Source organism: Rutidosis leptorrhynchoides, unplaced genomic scaffold (assembly GCF_046630445.1).
Source record: "Rutidosis leptorrhynchoides isolate AG116_Rl617_1_P2 unplaced genomic scaffold, CSIRO_AGI_Rlap_v1 contig407, whole genome shotgun sequence".
NCBI classification, from domain to species: domain Eukaryota; kingdom Viridiplantae; phylum Streptophyta; class Magnoliopsida; order Asterales; family Asteraceae; genus Rutidosis; species Rutidosis leptorrhynchoides.
The window spans coordinates 54,440-70,587 of NW_027266639.1; the positions used below are offsets into that span (position 1 = coordinate 54,440).

Below are 16,148 nucleotides of genomic sequence, written 5' to 3' on the forward strand. Positions count from 1 at the left end.
GAACTACTAATATTGTATTTAATCACCATAAAATCCTATGCTTGCAAGTTTCAACCAACTTTTCCATCTCACTTCATAAATTCTACAACCAACAATTCACTACATTAGTTTGAGGCCTAATATGTAAGAACATTGATAGTTGGAGGACTATTAAATCTATAAATGCCATTTTTCCTTTTGTTACGGGTGGAAAGCATTTCCCGCCAAAAGTAAATGATATTTCTAGGGATTTCTAATTCCCTCACACTCACAATTCATTACTACGGCTTCGAATTCCAGAGAGAGAGAGAGAGAGAGAGAGAGAGATTTTCGACAGGAAGAAGATAGAAAATGGTGAGTTAAAATTTCTTCAAGCTCATATATCTACTGTTTTTATTGATAGTGTTTTCAATTTTAAAGCATTGATATAGATCTACACTGCTTTGTTATAAATCCAAAGTTCGTCGGAATTTTTCCTACTTCGCTCTAGTCCAGTTTGGTCTCACCGTTCGGGGCTCTGAATCGGTTTTAATTCCCTTCGCCGGTTGTTTTCATGGTTGCGATTGAATTAGACTAACCGCACACTTTTGAAAACCGGAAGTCATAAAATCGAATTGTCCAAATTGCTGTACAGTTCGTGGAAGCAATGCGTAATGATGAATTGAAATCATCGTCTCTCCATGTTTTAGCTGGATTTTCTTTCTATTTTTCAATTTTTTGGTTATTGATTCATATTTGTATTAAACTGAGACTACTGGTATTGTTTAATCTTATAGTCGAAGAAAAGAGGCCTTTCCCTGGAAGAGAAGCGTGAGAAGATGCTTCAAATATTTTATGACTCTCAGGATTTCTTCCTTGTAAGTATACTAACTAAGTCGTTTACGTATTTCGCGCAAGTCTGCAGCATTACATAAATAACATGAAAACATTCCCAAATCAACGCACCAGTGTGCCCTAAGTTTCCTGGTTTTACTTAGTTGATGTTGTTCGGTTGCTTAGGTGTTTCACAGAGTTCCTGACAGCAATTTAGAACACATTTAATTCCACATTGCTCTTGGTTTAATGTCTGGCAGTACCTTGATCAATTGTTTCAGCTCAAGGAACTTGAGAAGTCAGGCCCGAAAAAGGGTGTAATTTCCCAATCTGTGAAAGACGTGATTCAGACTTTAGTGGATGATGATCTGGTTTTAAAGGATAAAATAGGAACTTCTGTAAGTAAATCCTTGCTGCTTGTGCCTTGCATTACTAATTCAATATTGTTTATGCTGGCAATTGCTGAGACATATTGATGTATTATTGATGTATCTAAGCTTGGAAATTTCAGGTGTATTTTTGGAGCCTTCCTAGTACTGCTGGAAATCAGGTGAAACATCGATGTTTTATTCTATAGCATGAGTGTTAATGCATCATCTGAGACTAATATGGCTCTTTTATAGCTGAGGACTGTGCACCAAAAACATGAATCTGATCTGAAAAGCAGTAAAAAACGACTCGCGGAACTTGCTGACCAGTGTAATGCATTAAAGAAGGGGCGAGAGGAGTCTGTATGAATATCAATCCACTCCACATTTAGCTGCTTTTGAATGTTTGTTAGAGCAGACTTGAGCCTTTCCTACAATCGAAACTGTGGCTTGTATCAGGATGAACGAGAAGAGGCCTTAGAGGAGCTAAAAGCCATTGAACTGAAATACAAGGAGCTAAAGGTAGTATTCATCTGGTTATTTTTTTAATATACGAAGAAGTCGTGGCTCCTTCAAGTTTTTTATGGTTGCCGGTCAAAATTTTCAGGATGAGATGGGACAATTTGCTGACAATGATCCAGCTACTTTTGAAGCAATGAGTTAAGTATCGGTTATCGCCTCTTAATTCTGAAATGAGGTTTTACTTTCATAACGCATCTTTCTTTAACAACTTAATCCCAGTTTGATGCTTTTCCCGTATTGAAACTTTGGACTAAAAACGTACTTAAATTTTGGCAGAGAATGCAATTGATGTTGCTCATGCAGCAGCTAACCGATGGACAGGTTTCCCTTCTTATAGTTTTTTGCTCTAGTCCTATTTTTTATACTGTGGCAAACCCTGACAACAATTTATTTTTTAAAAATTCACAGATAACATCTTTACATTGCGACAGTGGTGTTCAAATAACTTTCCTCAAGCCAAAGAGCAACTCGAGCATGTGTACAAAGAGGTAACAGTTAGTTTCTCTTTTACAAGCATGCTAGCCTTAATATTCCCACATTTTACTTGGGTTTTCTTCTCCAGGAAACTCTGATTTCCTGAACTAAATCAAATATTCCATGAGTTGCTTGGAATGTAGCTGCCTAATTGAAATGCAGTTCCTTTCTTTCTTTTTCTCTCTGATGTCTTGCTCTTAAAATCTAATTGCAGGCCGGAATAACTGATGATTTCGACTATTTGGAGTCAACACCACTTCCTGTGGCTGTTAGCATAGCATCTCCAGTACCACTCAGCACAGTTGGGGATCAAGCGCTCGAAGACAATGCTTAGGCTTTATGTTTCTGTTCCTGTCTTACATTTTGTGCTCGAGCAGAACCATGTTATAGGGACCTTTAACTCGCAAATATATCGTAGTAATTTGGAACCAAAGAAAACGCTTTAATATGTATTAATCCAATGCACCTTTCCTAATTTCGTTTCTACTAAATTTGCTACTAATTCTGTGTTATTGCCTATTACTTCGTCACCGTTTTACCATAGCAGCTTGAAGGTAGTGAGTTGGTATGACAAAAGCAAGCTGTCCATTCCTAATCATGAGAACAGTTACGATTCCTTAAGAAACGTTCAATGATGATCAATTTTGTATAGTTTAGAGATTTTTTTATGATTCTTTCTCCTCTCGAATTTGATATTGAATTAATTATAGGACCATGGCACTTCTGATGAACTACATATGAAATAAGTTGAAGAAAGAGAAGCACATGCATTGTATCAGCAGATTCTGCTGGATTATCGTGAAGGTAACATGTCTGTTGTCATCAACTAACGGCCGAATCTGCTTTATGAATACCAAACAAATATAACAACACATTATACATATAACGAAATATTGATATACTCCCTCCGAAAACACAATCAATCATCCATGCATGTGGCTAGTAGTATAAAAAAAACCCTCATTCAACGGTTAAGATATAGTCAAACTCAGTTTCCTCCCTATTTAATCAGAAAATTAGCAAAAGCCAGAGTAAGTGATGTAAAGATCCTCCCCCAGACAGCACAAAGCTCTCAAATCTTGCAAGAGGGTGTCTTTTCTTTTCTCATTGATTCGGTTTGGTTCAATGGAAGCAGTTTCGGTCCATTCCATACTGATAGTCCTCATTTCTGCTTTGCTTATTCCTTCCATCAATGCTCAGAGCCTCCCACCAGCTCCTCCACCTTCAAGTGATGGTACGTTCTCTCCATTTTTCATCTCCGACACTATGGGGTTTACAGACACTATAATTTAATGAACATAAGTATTTTTTTTTCCGTAAAAAAAAAAACAGAACATAAATATTGTATGGTATTCTAATTCTTGATCATTGGAACTTTTTTTTTTCCTTTTGCAGGGGTTGCCATTGATCAGGGAATTGCGTATGTGCTAATGCTGCTTGCACTAGTGCTTACCTACATGATCCATTGACTTTTTGTAAAGAAATTGTGTTCGTTTTGAAATGTATTGAAACCTTCCTTCTTGCCTATTTGTTGCTACCATTTGTTGCAAGTAATTTATTCAAATCTAGTTGCAGCAAATTCTTTTATGAGATGAGCATAACGACCTATCGCTCAAAATGGAACGAAACATCAAAGTTATACTCTGGGCAGTAACAAATATTAAACATTTTTTTTTTTGATGATATATATAAACATTAAAGAGGAATCAAACTTAAAAGTTAAATTCATGCCGTATTAGACTTAGGATATTGAATAATCAAGGCTTATAGATAACTTAAAAGCTATTCAGAAGCTAGAATGTACCCAATACATTATTTCAATATTAGCTCCATAGTCCAAACACGTAAATATATGCCCTTATCAAAATACATGTATGTTTTACATTTTTAGGTTCTTCTCTAGATACATGTCTATTTAGATGAATCTAAAAAAACAAAACATCATTTATTTTAATACGGAGGGAGTTATTCATGTGCCCCACCCAGCTTATAGTTTCTCTCAGTTGCATTGCAATCACAGATAAGCCTCACCAAGACAATGGCTGGCTACCAACTATACAGTAAAATTGATAAACAGTAGCTCTAACAAGCTTTACAACTCAGGATGCTTCAAACAAAACTTACAACTCCGGAAGGAGTCTCTAAACAAGACTACAACTTGGGATGTTCTCAACAAGTCTACAACCTGGGTAGGATTCTCTAAACAAGGCTACAACTCGGGAATAATGCTATAACTCTAAACTAAGCTACAACTCGGTCAGATCATCAAGTCTAAACAAGACAACAACTTGGGATGTTCTCAACAAGTCTACAACTAAGGTAGAATTCTCTAAACAAGGCTACAAATCGGGAATAATGCTATAACTCTAAACTACGCTACAACTCTGTCAGATCATCAAGTCTACAACTACCCTACAACTCGGTAACTCAGGTTGCTGTCTTCTTGCACTGTTCAGAACAAGATTTCATACACCCCAGAAATACATACCACAAACAAACCATGCGAAATCCACAAGACTTCAGAAAAAAAAATAAGCCACCGCAATTCGCAAACCAGAATTTCAAAACCGAAAAATCAAACTAGTAACCTCATTAAGTTGATATGATTTTCAGCTGAATGTTTCCACAGGCAGAGTAAGGTAGTTGTCCTCACAACCATTAATTACTAAATTGCAGCCATTGAGTACTAAAATATAACCCTTACGTACTAAAATACAAGTACTGTACACGCCAAATTAATGTTAAGCAGGCTTCATAGTTTTTCTCTGGAAAGTAACATATAAACATTAAAGAGGAACTTTGGGTTTTGATTTAGTTCAATCTTTATACACATTGTTTGTTGTTCAATGCACACAACAATATGAATTCATCCAAAGAAAAGAAATACCAGAAACCCCTATAGTAGACATATAAGCAAGCAGTCTTCCAACGACTGTCTCTTCTCAGGTAGTCCAACAACCAACAGCATCAATTTAAAGTGCCATCTCAGCTTGTAGAGCTGCCAGCTCATCATCCTCTTCAGTAGGTTTCCTGACAGGTTGAGCTTGTGGGCGACTAGGAGCAGCGTGGACAGGAGCAGCTGGAGCCTGAGTTGCAGGCTGAAGGAGCTGCTCTTCTAAATCAGCACCTTCAAGTTCTTCAAGCTCTGCTTCTAATTCATCCTGCAAAAACACACACCAACGTTACATTTAAACAGAATCTTCACCCAATCCATAAAATTAAAGAGACTACAATTAAAATAATTTAAATACAAACCACAATATTTAATACCTCATCAAAATCAGCTGCAGCACCCAATGGAGTTGACAATGCCTCCTGAATCTGTTTCATGTTCTCTGTCTGCTCATTGATCTCATCCATGGTTTTATCAACATCATCAATATTCCTAAAAAAATATCTCACTATCAGAAATCCAGAAAACTGCAAACATAATACTCATTCTAGAACGCATGTTATCAAAGATCACCATGAAAATATATCTTCTATGGTTTGGAAAGCATCCCAAAGAACTTTATGCTTGACATACTTGTATATTAATTATTTTCCGAGTCAGTCATATGGTCAAGCCGTCATACAGTGTATCTAAACCCATGTGGTTGAGTACTAAAGCAAGTGTCATAAGAAAGCAAAATAGAGAATACTCCTAATATTAAGGTCTGAGATAAAATTCTAATTTCCAAGCAATAAGAAGAAAAGGGTGATAGAAAGGCTATATACGTTGCTTTCTGCATGGCCTTCATAGCAGCTGCACCAGTTCTCAATGCATCTACAGTCTCTGTTGTGGCTTTTGCACCTTCCAGCATTATCATCTGCATAATCCAATTTAAAACTTAACCCCACTGGAAACAACTCGTTTAATCCAATTTCAAAAGTAATACAAATAAAGAGTCAAGCTTACCTGGTCATGAATTCGCAATTGGAAATTCCCAAGCTGTTCAACTTGCTGCTCGTATAGTCTCTTCCTCTTCAAACATTGTATAGCGGCTGCCGCATCATACAAACAAACAAGTACCAACCAAATTATTAAAGAAGAAATATTCTCAATTATCACCACAACCAACACATAAACTTTAACGAATCGAGAACCATACATACCCCTCTTGTTCCTAGATTTGGCATACTCCTTAGCCTTCTCTACTTCAGCAGCAGCCTTTTTGAGGAGTACTTTCTCCTTCTTCTCCAGCATATCAAGAGTCTAATCAAAACAAAAGCTTGTAAGCTTTACTTCATAAATCCATCAACTGTTTTTGTATGTTGAACAAATCAATAAAATACCTAAAGAAATAAAAATCAAGACGGGAAATCGGATGTGATAATACCTCATTTAACTTGTCAAGGGTGGTTAAGGCATTAGTCTCTTGTTTGGGTTTTCCAAAAATCCTGGTAAACATCTTCTTCGACTGTAATTCAAAATCAGCACCGATCGTCTCCTCTCTGTATTCACGAATAAGATCAACATTATAATCCAATTTCGATCCACCAATAATAATAAGTAAAGAATAACTAACAGTCAATCATCTATCGTATAGAAAGGAAAAAATTGATCTGCACTCACCAATAAAAAAAAGAAAATTGAATTGCCGCGTGATTTGATAGGATGAGAGAAAGAAAGAAAATTTAATTTGTATTTTGATTTCCCCTTACGAGTGTTCCGAAAGAGAGATCAGAGAGATGATTAATAGAATGGAGGGGAAAGTCGCCGATGAAGCTACTTGTAATTTTCTTTTTTGGGTGTTGAAGTTGCCGCTTTCCCACGTGGCAACACTTGATTTGCTAATGGTCTGTCGGATCCAAAATAGCCCAAAAGAGATTTGGGCTCTGGCCCATTTGAGGTTTTGGAATTCCGATACTTTGGTAAAGACTATTGCTAGCTAGACGCAAGTAAATTGAGTTGGAATTGCTCTTATATCTTCTTCTTCTTTTTTATCGGAGTATAATTTAGGTTTAGTTACCAAGTTATCACAATTGAAAGACTACCTCTCCCTTTTTTGGTGTAGCTACTCGTGATATATACTGGCCGGTTTAACTTAAAAAAAGAAAACAAACAATTGAATGAATTGTGCAATGACAATTGTGTAGTCTTTTAATCCACACCGAATTCTTGTTATGAAAAACAATCCGACTCATAGATGAATAAGGTTACTCCTATTACATTTTTCCGAAGTTTATGAACAATTGTACCTATGATCAAGCGAATATGGTGATAGCATATTAGGAGTAGTATCAATCTAGATCGGAATAACAAATTCCAATCAAGATATCCATCTTTCTATTCACGCTCACGCACGCCTACTTGTTCATAGGATGGAGTCATGGTTCTTATTTGCATGAACAAAAATTCAAAAGCTAAAAAGAGAAGTGAAGAACAGAGCTTATCAGCTTTGTACATAATAATCTACATCACAGATACACATAATAGATCACTTTCCATAACGAAATTAAACACATAGTAGCATTAAATTCTTGCATCAAAACAAAACAAATAAAATGACTTGAAATTAGTACGAGGTCATTCATTACAATCATCACTCAATAACTATCCCAACTCCTCATCTTCTCTATTGAAGCTGTTTACTTCTCAGATGAGTTAGGTCCCCTCTTCTTCCCGAATCCAACAACTGCATACAAAATTAACAAATGCCACTTCAACATAAAAAGAAAATACTTTTATTGAAATCGAATTGAGGACTTCAAATTTAAACACATTCCATTTTCCGTTAACGATCATATACGTGGTTGAACTAAAACAGCATATGAATGGAGAATAGTATGACGTTACCGGCGGTGACGAAACGACGATTGTATTGCAACCTCTTGTGAGCACGGCCACGTGGCTTCTTCTTCTTGTCCTGTTTAGCAACTTTCGGTGTTTGGCCTCTCACCTTCCCTGCACGAGCTAAGGATCCGTGGACTTTACCTGAAAACCAAAATCAACATATACACAAAACTCAGCTTACAATACAAAATAACGCAATCAATAAAATAAAATATGATGAAGAAACATCAATTTACCCATGGTGAATGATTGGAGGCTTGATTGCTGCAGCAGGCGCCGCTTATCGGAGAAGAAGCTCGAGGAAACTGACTGTCAGCAATCTATTGGAAGGGTTTTGCTAGAAAATTTATACCTGAAGAGTCAGATAGTGGCTATGAGTTGGGCTCGTTGGACGATGGCCCATGGGCTTTATCGTAAAAGTTAGTTAATGAAAAATTGACGAGCGTCGGATTCGACCCGCCAATCCACCAATTTTCAACCTGTGACCCGACTCCACTCAACCAGAAAATCATGTTATTCTACGGGTCGGGTTGACCCGTGGGTACACATTTGACAGCTCCCTGGATTTCACGATTAACATTGGAAGAAACATTTCTAAGCTGTTAGAACTGCGACGAGTCTGTCAATCTTCCACCAGTTCAACCACGGTGAATTTACATTGCAAAACGTTTCATTTTGTTCATATTTCCATTTGCTTCCGATTGTGACTTGGTCATGGTGCTCCAAAAGCTGACCCGAAAATGGCGTGACTCCGGCGAGACTCTACCGACGCGCGACGACGATGATTCTCGTCCGCTAGACACTCAAGGTTTCTCTCCCCATGTAATTGTTAAGACGAAACTGTAGCAGATTTTGATTTCCTTTTTTGTATTTTTCAATCGTTTATACAGAGCAAGAGGAGTTGATAAGATCATTTGAAAGGAGTCAAGCTCAACAGAGTCGTCTGTGGAGGGTATCTATGTCTAAAAAAACACACTGCGAAACATTTGTGACTCGCTGATTGAATTCTATCACTGGAGCTTAATGAACTAATTCTTTATTGTTTTCTTTCAATTGTAGAGTTTGTTTGCTGCATTTCTATTTTGCTTTGCGGCATTTCTTACTTACTCCATCTATCAGCAGGCCTTTTCTCCATGGCAACTGGTAAATCTATTTCCCTTGTATTATCTTAGCAGTGAATTTATAATCGTGTGGCAATGCTGTTTTGAGTGATAACAAGCCTTTTTCCTGTGTTGAACAGCGGTATCATGCTTACTTCATGGAAGACATTAGCTCCTGGATGGTTATAGCAGCAGGTTTGTATGCCTACATTGTTCTTTCATTTGTGATTCCTTATTTCAGAAATTGAGGTTGTTAACTATATATACTCAGTATTTTTTTTCCAGTCATCATCTGGGAGTTTGATCATGCTTCTTGCATTCATTAGGCATTTATGCCGTATGGAACTACTAGATAATTGTGGCTGCTGGTTTTGTACAATTCATTGATGAAACAGACAAATTATTAAAGCCCTTGGTTTTGACTACCTTGGTTCTGACTTTACCCAGGATGTATCAGCTTTGACTAATATTTTAGCAGTATGATCAATATTTGGCAGACATATTTGAGAGGATTATTAGTCTTTGAGCAATTCATGATTTATTGTTTGGCTTGCTCTGCACTTTATGTGCAGATAACTTTTTACTTTCCTCGTCAGTGATACTCGATTCCTTTGAAATATTCTGCATGCTTATTCTTATTAATTTGAGGATATGCTAGATTGGATAGCAGTCTTAGCATGCACGATGTCCATTATGGGACTACTCCACGGTTCAAAGAAGCAATGGCTATGGTACTCAAGCTATGTTGGCATAATGTTAGCTGTTTTCTGGTTGTACTTTATGCTGAGGTATGTTGAGTTTATAAGATTTTCTCTTGTTGCTCTTTGGTTACGTAAAAGTATGATTATTTGTACTGATGAATGTTTGTTATGTGTTTCATTATTTGCGCGCTTGCACTAATTTAATGGATTTATCTCAAATTTAGATTGCCAAAGTTCAGGTGGGACGTTATCTGGCTGCCCTTTGGGCCTCTAAGGTATATATTTATTGTCTTTCATTGTGTTTTTTTATTTGATTCAATGCCGCATTTATGATTCCAAGCTCCTTTGTCGATGAATATTTACACTCTGAATTTATCCAGTGGAGCTGGATTATCTCTTTATGTTGAGCACCTGCTTACCCAGTCATCCGAAGAAATTCGAAAACTCCAGAGCTACATGTATGCTTATAAAGCGAGCTAAAGTTCCATAGCTTGCTCCATTTTCTACTTTTCACTGGAGAAAGTTAAAGCGGTGTGAGGTGGGACGTGTGGTTGAAAGGATGGATCTCCAATGCATATGGAAGTGAGTTCAGGGCATATCAAAATCAGTTAGGTCTTTGTAGTTGACAAGTATGTCTGTGTTGTGTTCATCAGTCCCTGCTACTTTGCCTAATCCATTCCTACTCTTCAACCAGTCTTGTGAAGACCAAGTCTATATATGTACTGTATGGTTCGTGGGTCTCTATATAAAAGCATTTCCATTGCATTGATCTCTCATATGAGTCTTATTTTTGTCACATAATCGACCATGTGTGAAACAATAAGATCTAAGACATTACGAACTCATACCTTATGAATAAAACACTCCGACAGGTTTAAGGTTTCATGTATTTTAATACGGCAGGAGTCGTAGCATTTGATTTGGCTTAACAAATTCCTAATTGATCCAAGCCGCCAAGTATAACCAACTGCGATGAATGCACGCACTTAAACTCAGTATTCGAAGCGAATTTTCAGCAAGTCGCAGAACAATAAACCACAAAAAGGATCTTCATTTACCAGAAGCAAATTCATAAATTTAAAACAACTGAAAAACCAAGTGTTATCATCATCTGGGAGCAAATAAAACAAGTCATATTGCATTCAAAACTTGCTAAAACTGATACAAAAAAGTCTTGAGGAGGCCAGAACAGAACAGAAAAATAGTTTTCATTAATTAATCTTCTTCTTCGATGAGTTTAGTTTCGAGCCCACTGAATCCCTCTGGTGGAACATCAGCAACAGTAACAAGGGAGAAGAATTCCTCCTTTGCGTCTTCATCGTCATTTCTCTTGCGAGCAATGCGGACCCTGATTCTCCTTGGAACACTCCTGATACCCCTGCTCCAGATGTGCTTGTTCAGTTTCACGTCAACTCTCACGTCTTTGGTTCCCATGGCTTTCACTGCAAACTTGCGGATCTCCTTAATAGCATTGGGTGCCTTCTTCTTGAAGGTACTGTTCAAACAAAGGCAAAACGAACAGTTTAGTTTACTCAAACTGTCCAATGTCACAAAAATACTGGCAAGTTACTCTATATTATGAAAGAGTGTAGGGCAGTGGCTGCTAGCTGATGGCAATCTATTGGAATGAAAATACAAGTATACAACTGGAATCAAATCGTACAAAGCTTCGTGTTCTAGAAAATCAGATAAAGTACCAAAGGAACACAAATTATTCACATCTCTTGGAATCAAAATCTCAAAACATTCAACTTATACAGCAGCCACAGAACCACAAACTATTCATGTTCATGAGCACCTAAATTCACATCACTTCTACTTGTTAAACCATCAAAATAAATATTTTATCACGATAACGTCAAATTCCAATGCTTATGACACTAAAGAATACAACATTTGCAACAGAGTAAAGGGAAGTAGAATATCAACACGGGACATGGTCAGATTATTGAAGGGCAGGATAAAAGACCTCAAATTACATCAAATAAAAGCTTAAAAGCTGTATAAGATCCAATAAATGATCGAGTGAAGCTGTATAACGACGAATCAAAAAAAGAAAAAGTAATAGATGTTAAATTACCATCCATGAAGACGCTTGTGAAGGTTGATGGTGTACTCTCTGGTAACAACCTCTTCCTTCCTTCCTTTAGTTTTTTCCACCATTTTCACAGTCTTCAACGACACCACCTACTTACCTGTAATCAAACAACTTTTCACTTAAGTCTATAAAGTTTCATCAAAAGATTTCTGATCGATCTATTATATAAAAGATAGAGAGAATGCAGACCTCTGATATCGGGGAGAGAGCTGCGAAACTGAGGTGCGGAAGAAGGAAACGTGAGTTAATAAAACCCTAGTCGTCTAGATGCTTAGCGAAGCTTTGGACCGTTGCTTCAGTGGCCTAGCAATTTGATAATGGGCTCAATTTGGGTCAAGCAATTTCGTAATGGGCTCGATTCGGACCTTTTCCTTTTCTAGTCAGTAACAACAAACGACACTTCAATTTTTTCAATGTCTTCTTCACTTCTAGTATAGTCAGTAACTACAACACTTCAATGTGTCAATTGTCATACTCATACTCATACATGTTTTTATTTTTACTTTTATTTTTATTTAGAGTTAATTACATATATATGTAATTATCGTAATACCTGGTCTTGTGGCGGAGGTGGAGAAAAATAAGAAGATCGAACATGGTGTGTTCGATCTTCTTCCTATAATAGGGATTAGCTTAATTAAACCATTGCATTAATTTTGAAAGACCATAGTCGGACATGGTGTGTTCGGTTTTGTGGTGAAGCAAAATCGGACTCACAGTGTTCGATTTTGTGTGCAACAAAATTTGTGCAAAATTTGTCCTATCCACACATAAACGATTACAACGTATTCGATTATGATTAACAAAAAACTTAATCGAATTCAGTGTTTTTCCACTATCCGAAAAGCGGATTCACCATGTTCGATCTAAATCGAACACACCGTGGTCTTGTTTCTTTAATTAATCATACAAGTATGCTAATTAATCACTTGAGGAGTATGGTTGGTGCATTTGTTTCTTTAATTAATCATACAAGTATGCTACAAGTATGCTAATTAATCACTTGAGGAGTATGGTTGGTGCATTTGTTTCTTTAATTAATCATACAAGTATGCTAATTAATCACTTGAGGAGTTTGCTAATTAATCACTCGAACACACCGTGTTCGTTTTTGGTCTTGTTTCTTTAATTAATCATACAAGTATGCTAATTAATCACTTGAGGAGTATGGTTGGTGCATTTGTTTTCTTTAAAATGCATGATATCATGCATGATCTAAGTGATTAATTAACATATACATGCACACAAATGATTAATTAGTATATACATGTACATGCACATGAGTGATTAATTAGCATGTTGATAGAAATAAAACCGAATACAGTCAAATGATTAATTAGTGTGCATGTATGATTAATTAAGTGGAAGACCAAAAACGAACACTATGTGTTCGGTTGTGCACGGAAAAAAATATAGAATAATCGGACACATAGTGTCCGGTTTTGTGAAAAAAAAAAAACATAATAGCATGAAAACACCGGACACATAGTGTCCGATTATGTTTTATTTTTATTTTTTTTTTCTTCACAAAACCGGACACTATGTGTCCGACCCTAATTAGCGAGAGTTAATTACCTCTAAACCAAAACCGGACACAGTGTGTTCGATTTCACTATATCTGTTTACCATTCCGTTGTAGCGCACTCTTTTTATTTACATTAGTAATAAGTACTTAAACCATTTTTTTCACTAAGGTTGCTTGACCCATGAGACAATGGACGCTTATCTCTTTATATGATATGAGTAAAAGAAAATGAGATAGTTACGGAATCACTTTACTAAGTTGGAGTTTCTATGCGGGCTAACCCTTTCACAAAAGAAAGTAAGTTCCTTTGACTTTACAAAAAGCAATAGAAATCCAGAAAGCGAGTAGATAAAGGAAGAAAGAGTTCTATGTAACATACTCATACATGTATTTTTATTTTACTTTTTCAATGGTAACATACTCATACATGTAACATACTCATACACGGAGGCAATATGAGCTAGAAAATTTGGAATGTCTCAATCCTTCAAAACAAGTCTCAAACCATTACTAATTTCAAAAGATTCATCACATACACCAATTACTTAAGCCTAACCATCATCGACAATTACACTACCTCCACAACTGTGTAAGAATGTAGAACTGCAATAGAAGTCATACCGAAATGTAGCATAGACCAGGAAATGATCAATTATTGTCTTCATAAAACAGGTTCATGGAATTACCATCACACACAAAGACACAGTAAACAAACCTTCTAGTTTTGTTTCTACTAAGAAGTGCAGTGTTTCATTATATGCCTGTTGCCAAGCATTGGACATTAGCAAACTTTCGTTGAGACCTCCCAATGCACTTATCTCGCTTTCGTTGGCAGTGGCTCTGATTACTCCCGCCATCGACGATATCAGAATTTGTAGAAGGTTTAAGCGACCTTCTAATGGAATCTTCATTCAAAATTGCACCCTTCAACGTAGTCACCGTGACATTTCCATCAGGAGCTGAATCACAATGAGACGTTACGAAACTCTGCCATGAATCTGGTAAAGATATCAAAAGTAATAGCCTTTGAACTTCATCATCAAGCTTGAGTCCCATAAAACTCAACTGATTTGTTGTTCCCGCAAAAGTATTCAGGTGATCTTCCACTCGTGTGCCGTCTTCGTGTTTGCAATCCTTCAACTTCTTTATCAGTAACACTTTGTTATCAATAGTCTTGCTTGCATATAGCTGCTCTAGCTTTTTCCACAAGACATGTGCATCAGTCTCGTCACTAATGTGATTATAGACGTTATCATCTACCCATTGTCGGATTATGGCACACACCTGCCTATTTAGTAATATCCACTCATCATCACTCTTTTCATTAGGCTTTGTCGAACTTAGAACAGGCAGATGCCATTCTTTCACATACAGAAAATCCATCATTCTCCCTTTCCAGGTGTGATAGTTTGAACCATCTAGATCTATCATATTGCTTGTATTGGCCTCCATTTCAATCAAGACAATCCAATTATGTCCTTAATTGCGATAAATCGAGTCTAATCAATGCCTGAACAGCAAGCACAAATGAGAAATCAAAATTTAGCTAAACAATGCAACAACAGGAAATCAGCAATACACTTACAAGTAAGCTAAAGCAACCCAGAGTCTGATCAAACTTCCAATACAGCTAGTAATGGGATACACGAAATCCTCCATAGTAAACTAATATAGGGTACTAAGATGGTCACCTGAGTTTTGATCTAAAGAAGATGTTGTGTTGCTGATCACTTTAGGAGCTTCCAATGACGATCACCACCATCTAAAATATAGCTTCCTCGACCAACCGTACGTTGAAATTAGATCTCCACCGTTCACATTCAAGAACTACTAGTGAAGAGTAATCCGATGTAAGTTTCAAGAAGATCGGTGAAAGTTTTACTGTCCGATCATCGAATTCATTCGCAGTTACAAAGAAAACGAACCCGACCACTCTGTCGAGACGATTTTCTCCCTTTTTTCTGATTTGTATAGGATAAAGTACCTGAACTTTGAACAACTTGGCAGTTTTCCCCAAAATGTTCAAACTTTGCGGCAATAGGGAATGTGAACATTGAAAATCGTTGGTTCAATCCTAACTTGACTTTCAAGTTTAAATCCTAACTTGGCTAGTAAATCCCCATCTCATACGCGCCGATCCATGTTATACTATTTTTTTAACATCAGGTAGGTACCTAACCTAGGCGTTACGATTACAAAATTTAGGTACCCACATGCAATGTTTGAAAGTTTAGTTAGCAGACTGTTAAGTTGACCGAAGATTAGATACACACATGGAGTATTTAGAAGTCACGCGCTCCTCTAACAACTGTAGTTGGGCTTTCTTAATAGCTACAGTAGTAGTTTCGTACCGTTTGGGCCTTATTAATAGTTAGGTCTCGTTTGCTTTTACTTTTGATTGGTACTTCTGCTTTTATGTAAAGCAAAACATACGTTTGGCATTCTTTCGCGAAAATGTTCATCGGGATAAAGTGGGTTTTTCAAGTTACTTTGAGAAGCTAGTTTTTTTGTGTTGGGACGCTGGATTAATTGAAAAGCATATGGATGGACATAACTGTCCTCGTCCATTTAAAAATAAAGTTCATACTACCCTTCAATATCATACTATTCACAGCTTAAACTTATGATAGGCAAAAGGCGTGATCGCCGTTTGCTCGATCTCTCTCTCCCCTCAATGCGCAGCATCTCTCTCTAGAACCAAATCCCTCTCCGTGCTTTGTGCTAATTTTACTATCTATCAGTCTGTTTTGATAATTGAGAAATTAAGTTCTATTGGTCATTAAAACTGTTGT

The 16,148-nt window shown here is 36.9% G+C and overlaps 5 protein-coding genes across 6 annotated transcripts; 2 read left to right on the forward strand and 3 right to left on the reverse strand.

Moving 5' to 3' along the window:
- Positions 1–761: 761 nt before the first annotated feature.
- On the forward strand, positions 762–1,824 carry LOC139883483 (meiotic nuclear division protein 1 homolog). Its single transcript, XM_071867660.1, has 6 exons — positions 762–836; positions 1,074–1,190; positions 1,304–1,342; positions 1,416–1,523; positions 1,620–1,682; positions 1,768–1,824. The coding sequence occupies exons 1-6, from the start codon at positions 798–800 to the stop codon at positions 1,822–1,824; spliced, it is 423 nt and encodes a 140-aa protein (XP_071723761.1). The 5' UTR covers positions 762–797.
- A 3,304-nt stretch (positions 1,825–5,128) lies between these two features.
- On the reverse strand, positions 5,129–6,547 carry LOC139883480 (vacuolar protein sorting-associated protein 32 homolog 2-like). Its single transcript, XM_071867655.1, has 6 exons — positions 6,476–6,547; positions 6,252–6,351; positions 6,055–6,140; positions 5,874–5,965; positions 5,427–5,541; positions 5,129–5,317 (listed from the first exon to the last, which is right to left on the reverse strand). The coding sequence occupies exons 1-6, from the start codon at positions 6,545–6,547 to the stop codon at positions 5,129–5,131; spliced, it is 654 nt and encodes a 217-aa protein (XP_071723756.1).
- A 1,180-nt stretch (positions 6,548–7,727) lies between these two features.
- LOC139883477 (small ribosomal subunit protein eS30z/eS30y/eS30x) lies at positions 7,728–8,172 on the reverse strand. Its single transcript, XM_071867653.1, has 3 exons — positions 8,169–8,172; positions 7,936–8,073; positions 7,728–7,774 (listed from the first exon to the last, which is right to left on the reverse strand). The coding sequence occupies exons 1-3, from the start codon at positions 8,170–8,172 to the stop codon at positions 7,728–7,730; spliced, it is 189 nt and encodes a 62-aa protein (XP_071723754.1).
- Positions 8,173–8,646: 474 nt separating this feature from the next.
- LOC139883479 (uncharacterized) lies at positions 8,647–10,213 on the forward strand. The gene is made up of 7 exons (XM_071867654.1): positions 8,647–8,740; positions 8,823–8,884; positions 8,992–9,075; positions 9,173–9,227; positions 9,691–9,820; positions 9,958–10,008; positions 10,114–10,213. Exons 1-7 carry the CDS (start codon positions 8,647–8,649, stop codon positions 10,211–10,213), a joined length of 576 nt encoding a protein of 191 aa, XP_071723755.1.
- Positions 10,214–10,948: 735 nt separating this feature from the next.
- On the reverse strand, positions 10,949–11,896 carry LOC139883482 (large ribosomal subunit protein eL31z-like). 2 transcript variants are annotated; one of them, XM_071867659.1, is made up of 3 exons: positions 11,814–11,896; positions 11,141–11,228; positions 10,949–11,038 (listed from the first exon to the last, which is right to left on the reverse strand). In XM_071867659.1, the coding sequence occupies exons 1-3, from the start codon at positions 11,894–11,896 to the stop codon at positions 10,949–10,951; spliced, it is 261 nt and encodes an 86-aa protein (XP_071723760.1). The 2 variants fall into 2 exon arrangements, with proteins under 2 accessions (XP_071723760.1, XP_071723759.1); XM_071867658.1 differs by having other exon boundaries at positions 10,949–11,228.
- Positions 11,897–16,148: the final 4,252 nt, after the last annotated feature.

Coding starts and splice junctions, on each gene's coding strand:
- LOC139883483 (XM_071867660.1), top strand. CDS start 798: ATGCTTCAAATATTTTATGACTCTCAGGATTTCTTCCTT. Junction 1,191..1,303: donor AGGATAAAATAGGAACTTCT/GTAAGTAAATCC, acceptor TGGAAATTTCAG/GTGTATTTTTGGAGCCTTCC. Junction 1,343..1,415: donor CTAGTACTGCTGGAAATCAG/GTGAAACATCGA, acceptor GCTCTTTTATAG/CTGAGGACTGTGCACCAAAA.
- LOC139883480 (XM_071867655.1), bottom strand. CDS start 6,547: ATGTTTACCAGGATTTTTGGAAAACCCAAACAAGAGACTAATGCCTTA. Junction 5,542..5,873: donor AAGGCCATGCAGAAAGCAAC/GTATATAGCCTT, acceptor ATATTTTTTTAG/GAATATTGATGATGTTGATA. Junction 5,318..5,426: donor CTGCAGCTGATTTTGATGAG/GTATTAAATATT, acceptor GTGTTTTTGCAG/GATGAATTAGAAGCAGAGCT.
- LOC139883477 (XM_071867653.1), bottom strand. Junction 7,775..7,935: donor TCGTCGTTTCGTCACCGCCG/GTAACGTCATAC, acceptor TTTTGTATGCAG/TTGTTGGATTCGGGAAGAAG.
- LOC139883479 (XM_071867654.1), top strand. CDS start 8,647: ATGGTGCTCCAAAAGCTGACCCGAAAATGGCGTGACTCCGGCGAGACT. Junction 8,741..8,822: donor TCGTCCGCTAGACACTCAAG/GTTTCTCTCCCC, acceptor TCGTTTATACAG/AGCAAGAGGAGTTGATAAGA. Junction 9,821..9,957: donor TGGTTGTACTTTATGCTGAG/GTATGTTGAGTT, acceptor TCTCAAATTTAG/ATTGCCAAAGTTCAGGTGGG.
- LOC139883482 (XM_071867658.1), bottom strand. CDS start 11,896: ATGGTGGAAAAAACTAAAGGAAGGAAGGAAGAGGTTGTTACCAGAGAG. Junction 11,229..11,813: donor CACAAGCGTCTTCATGGATG/GTAATTTAACAT, acceptor TTGTTTGAACAG/TACCTTCAAGAAGAAGGCAC.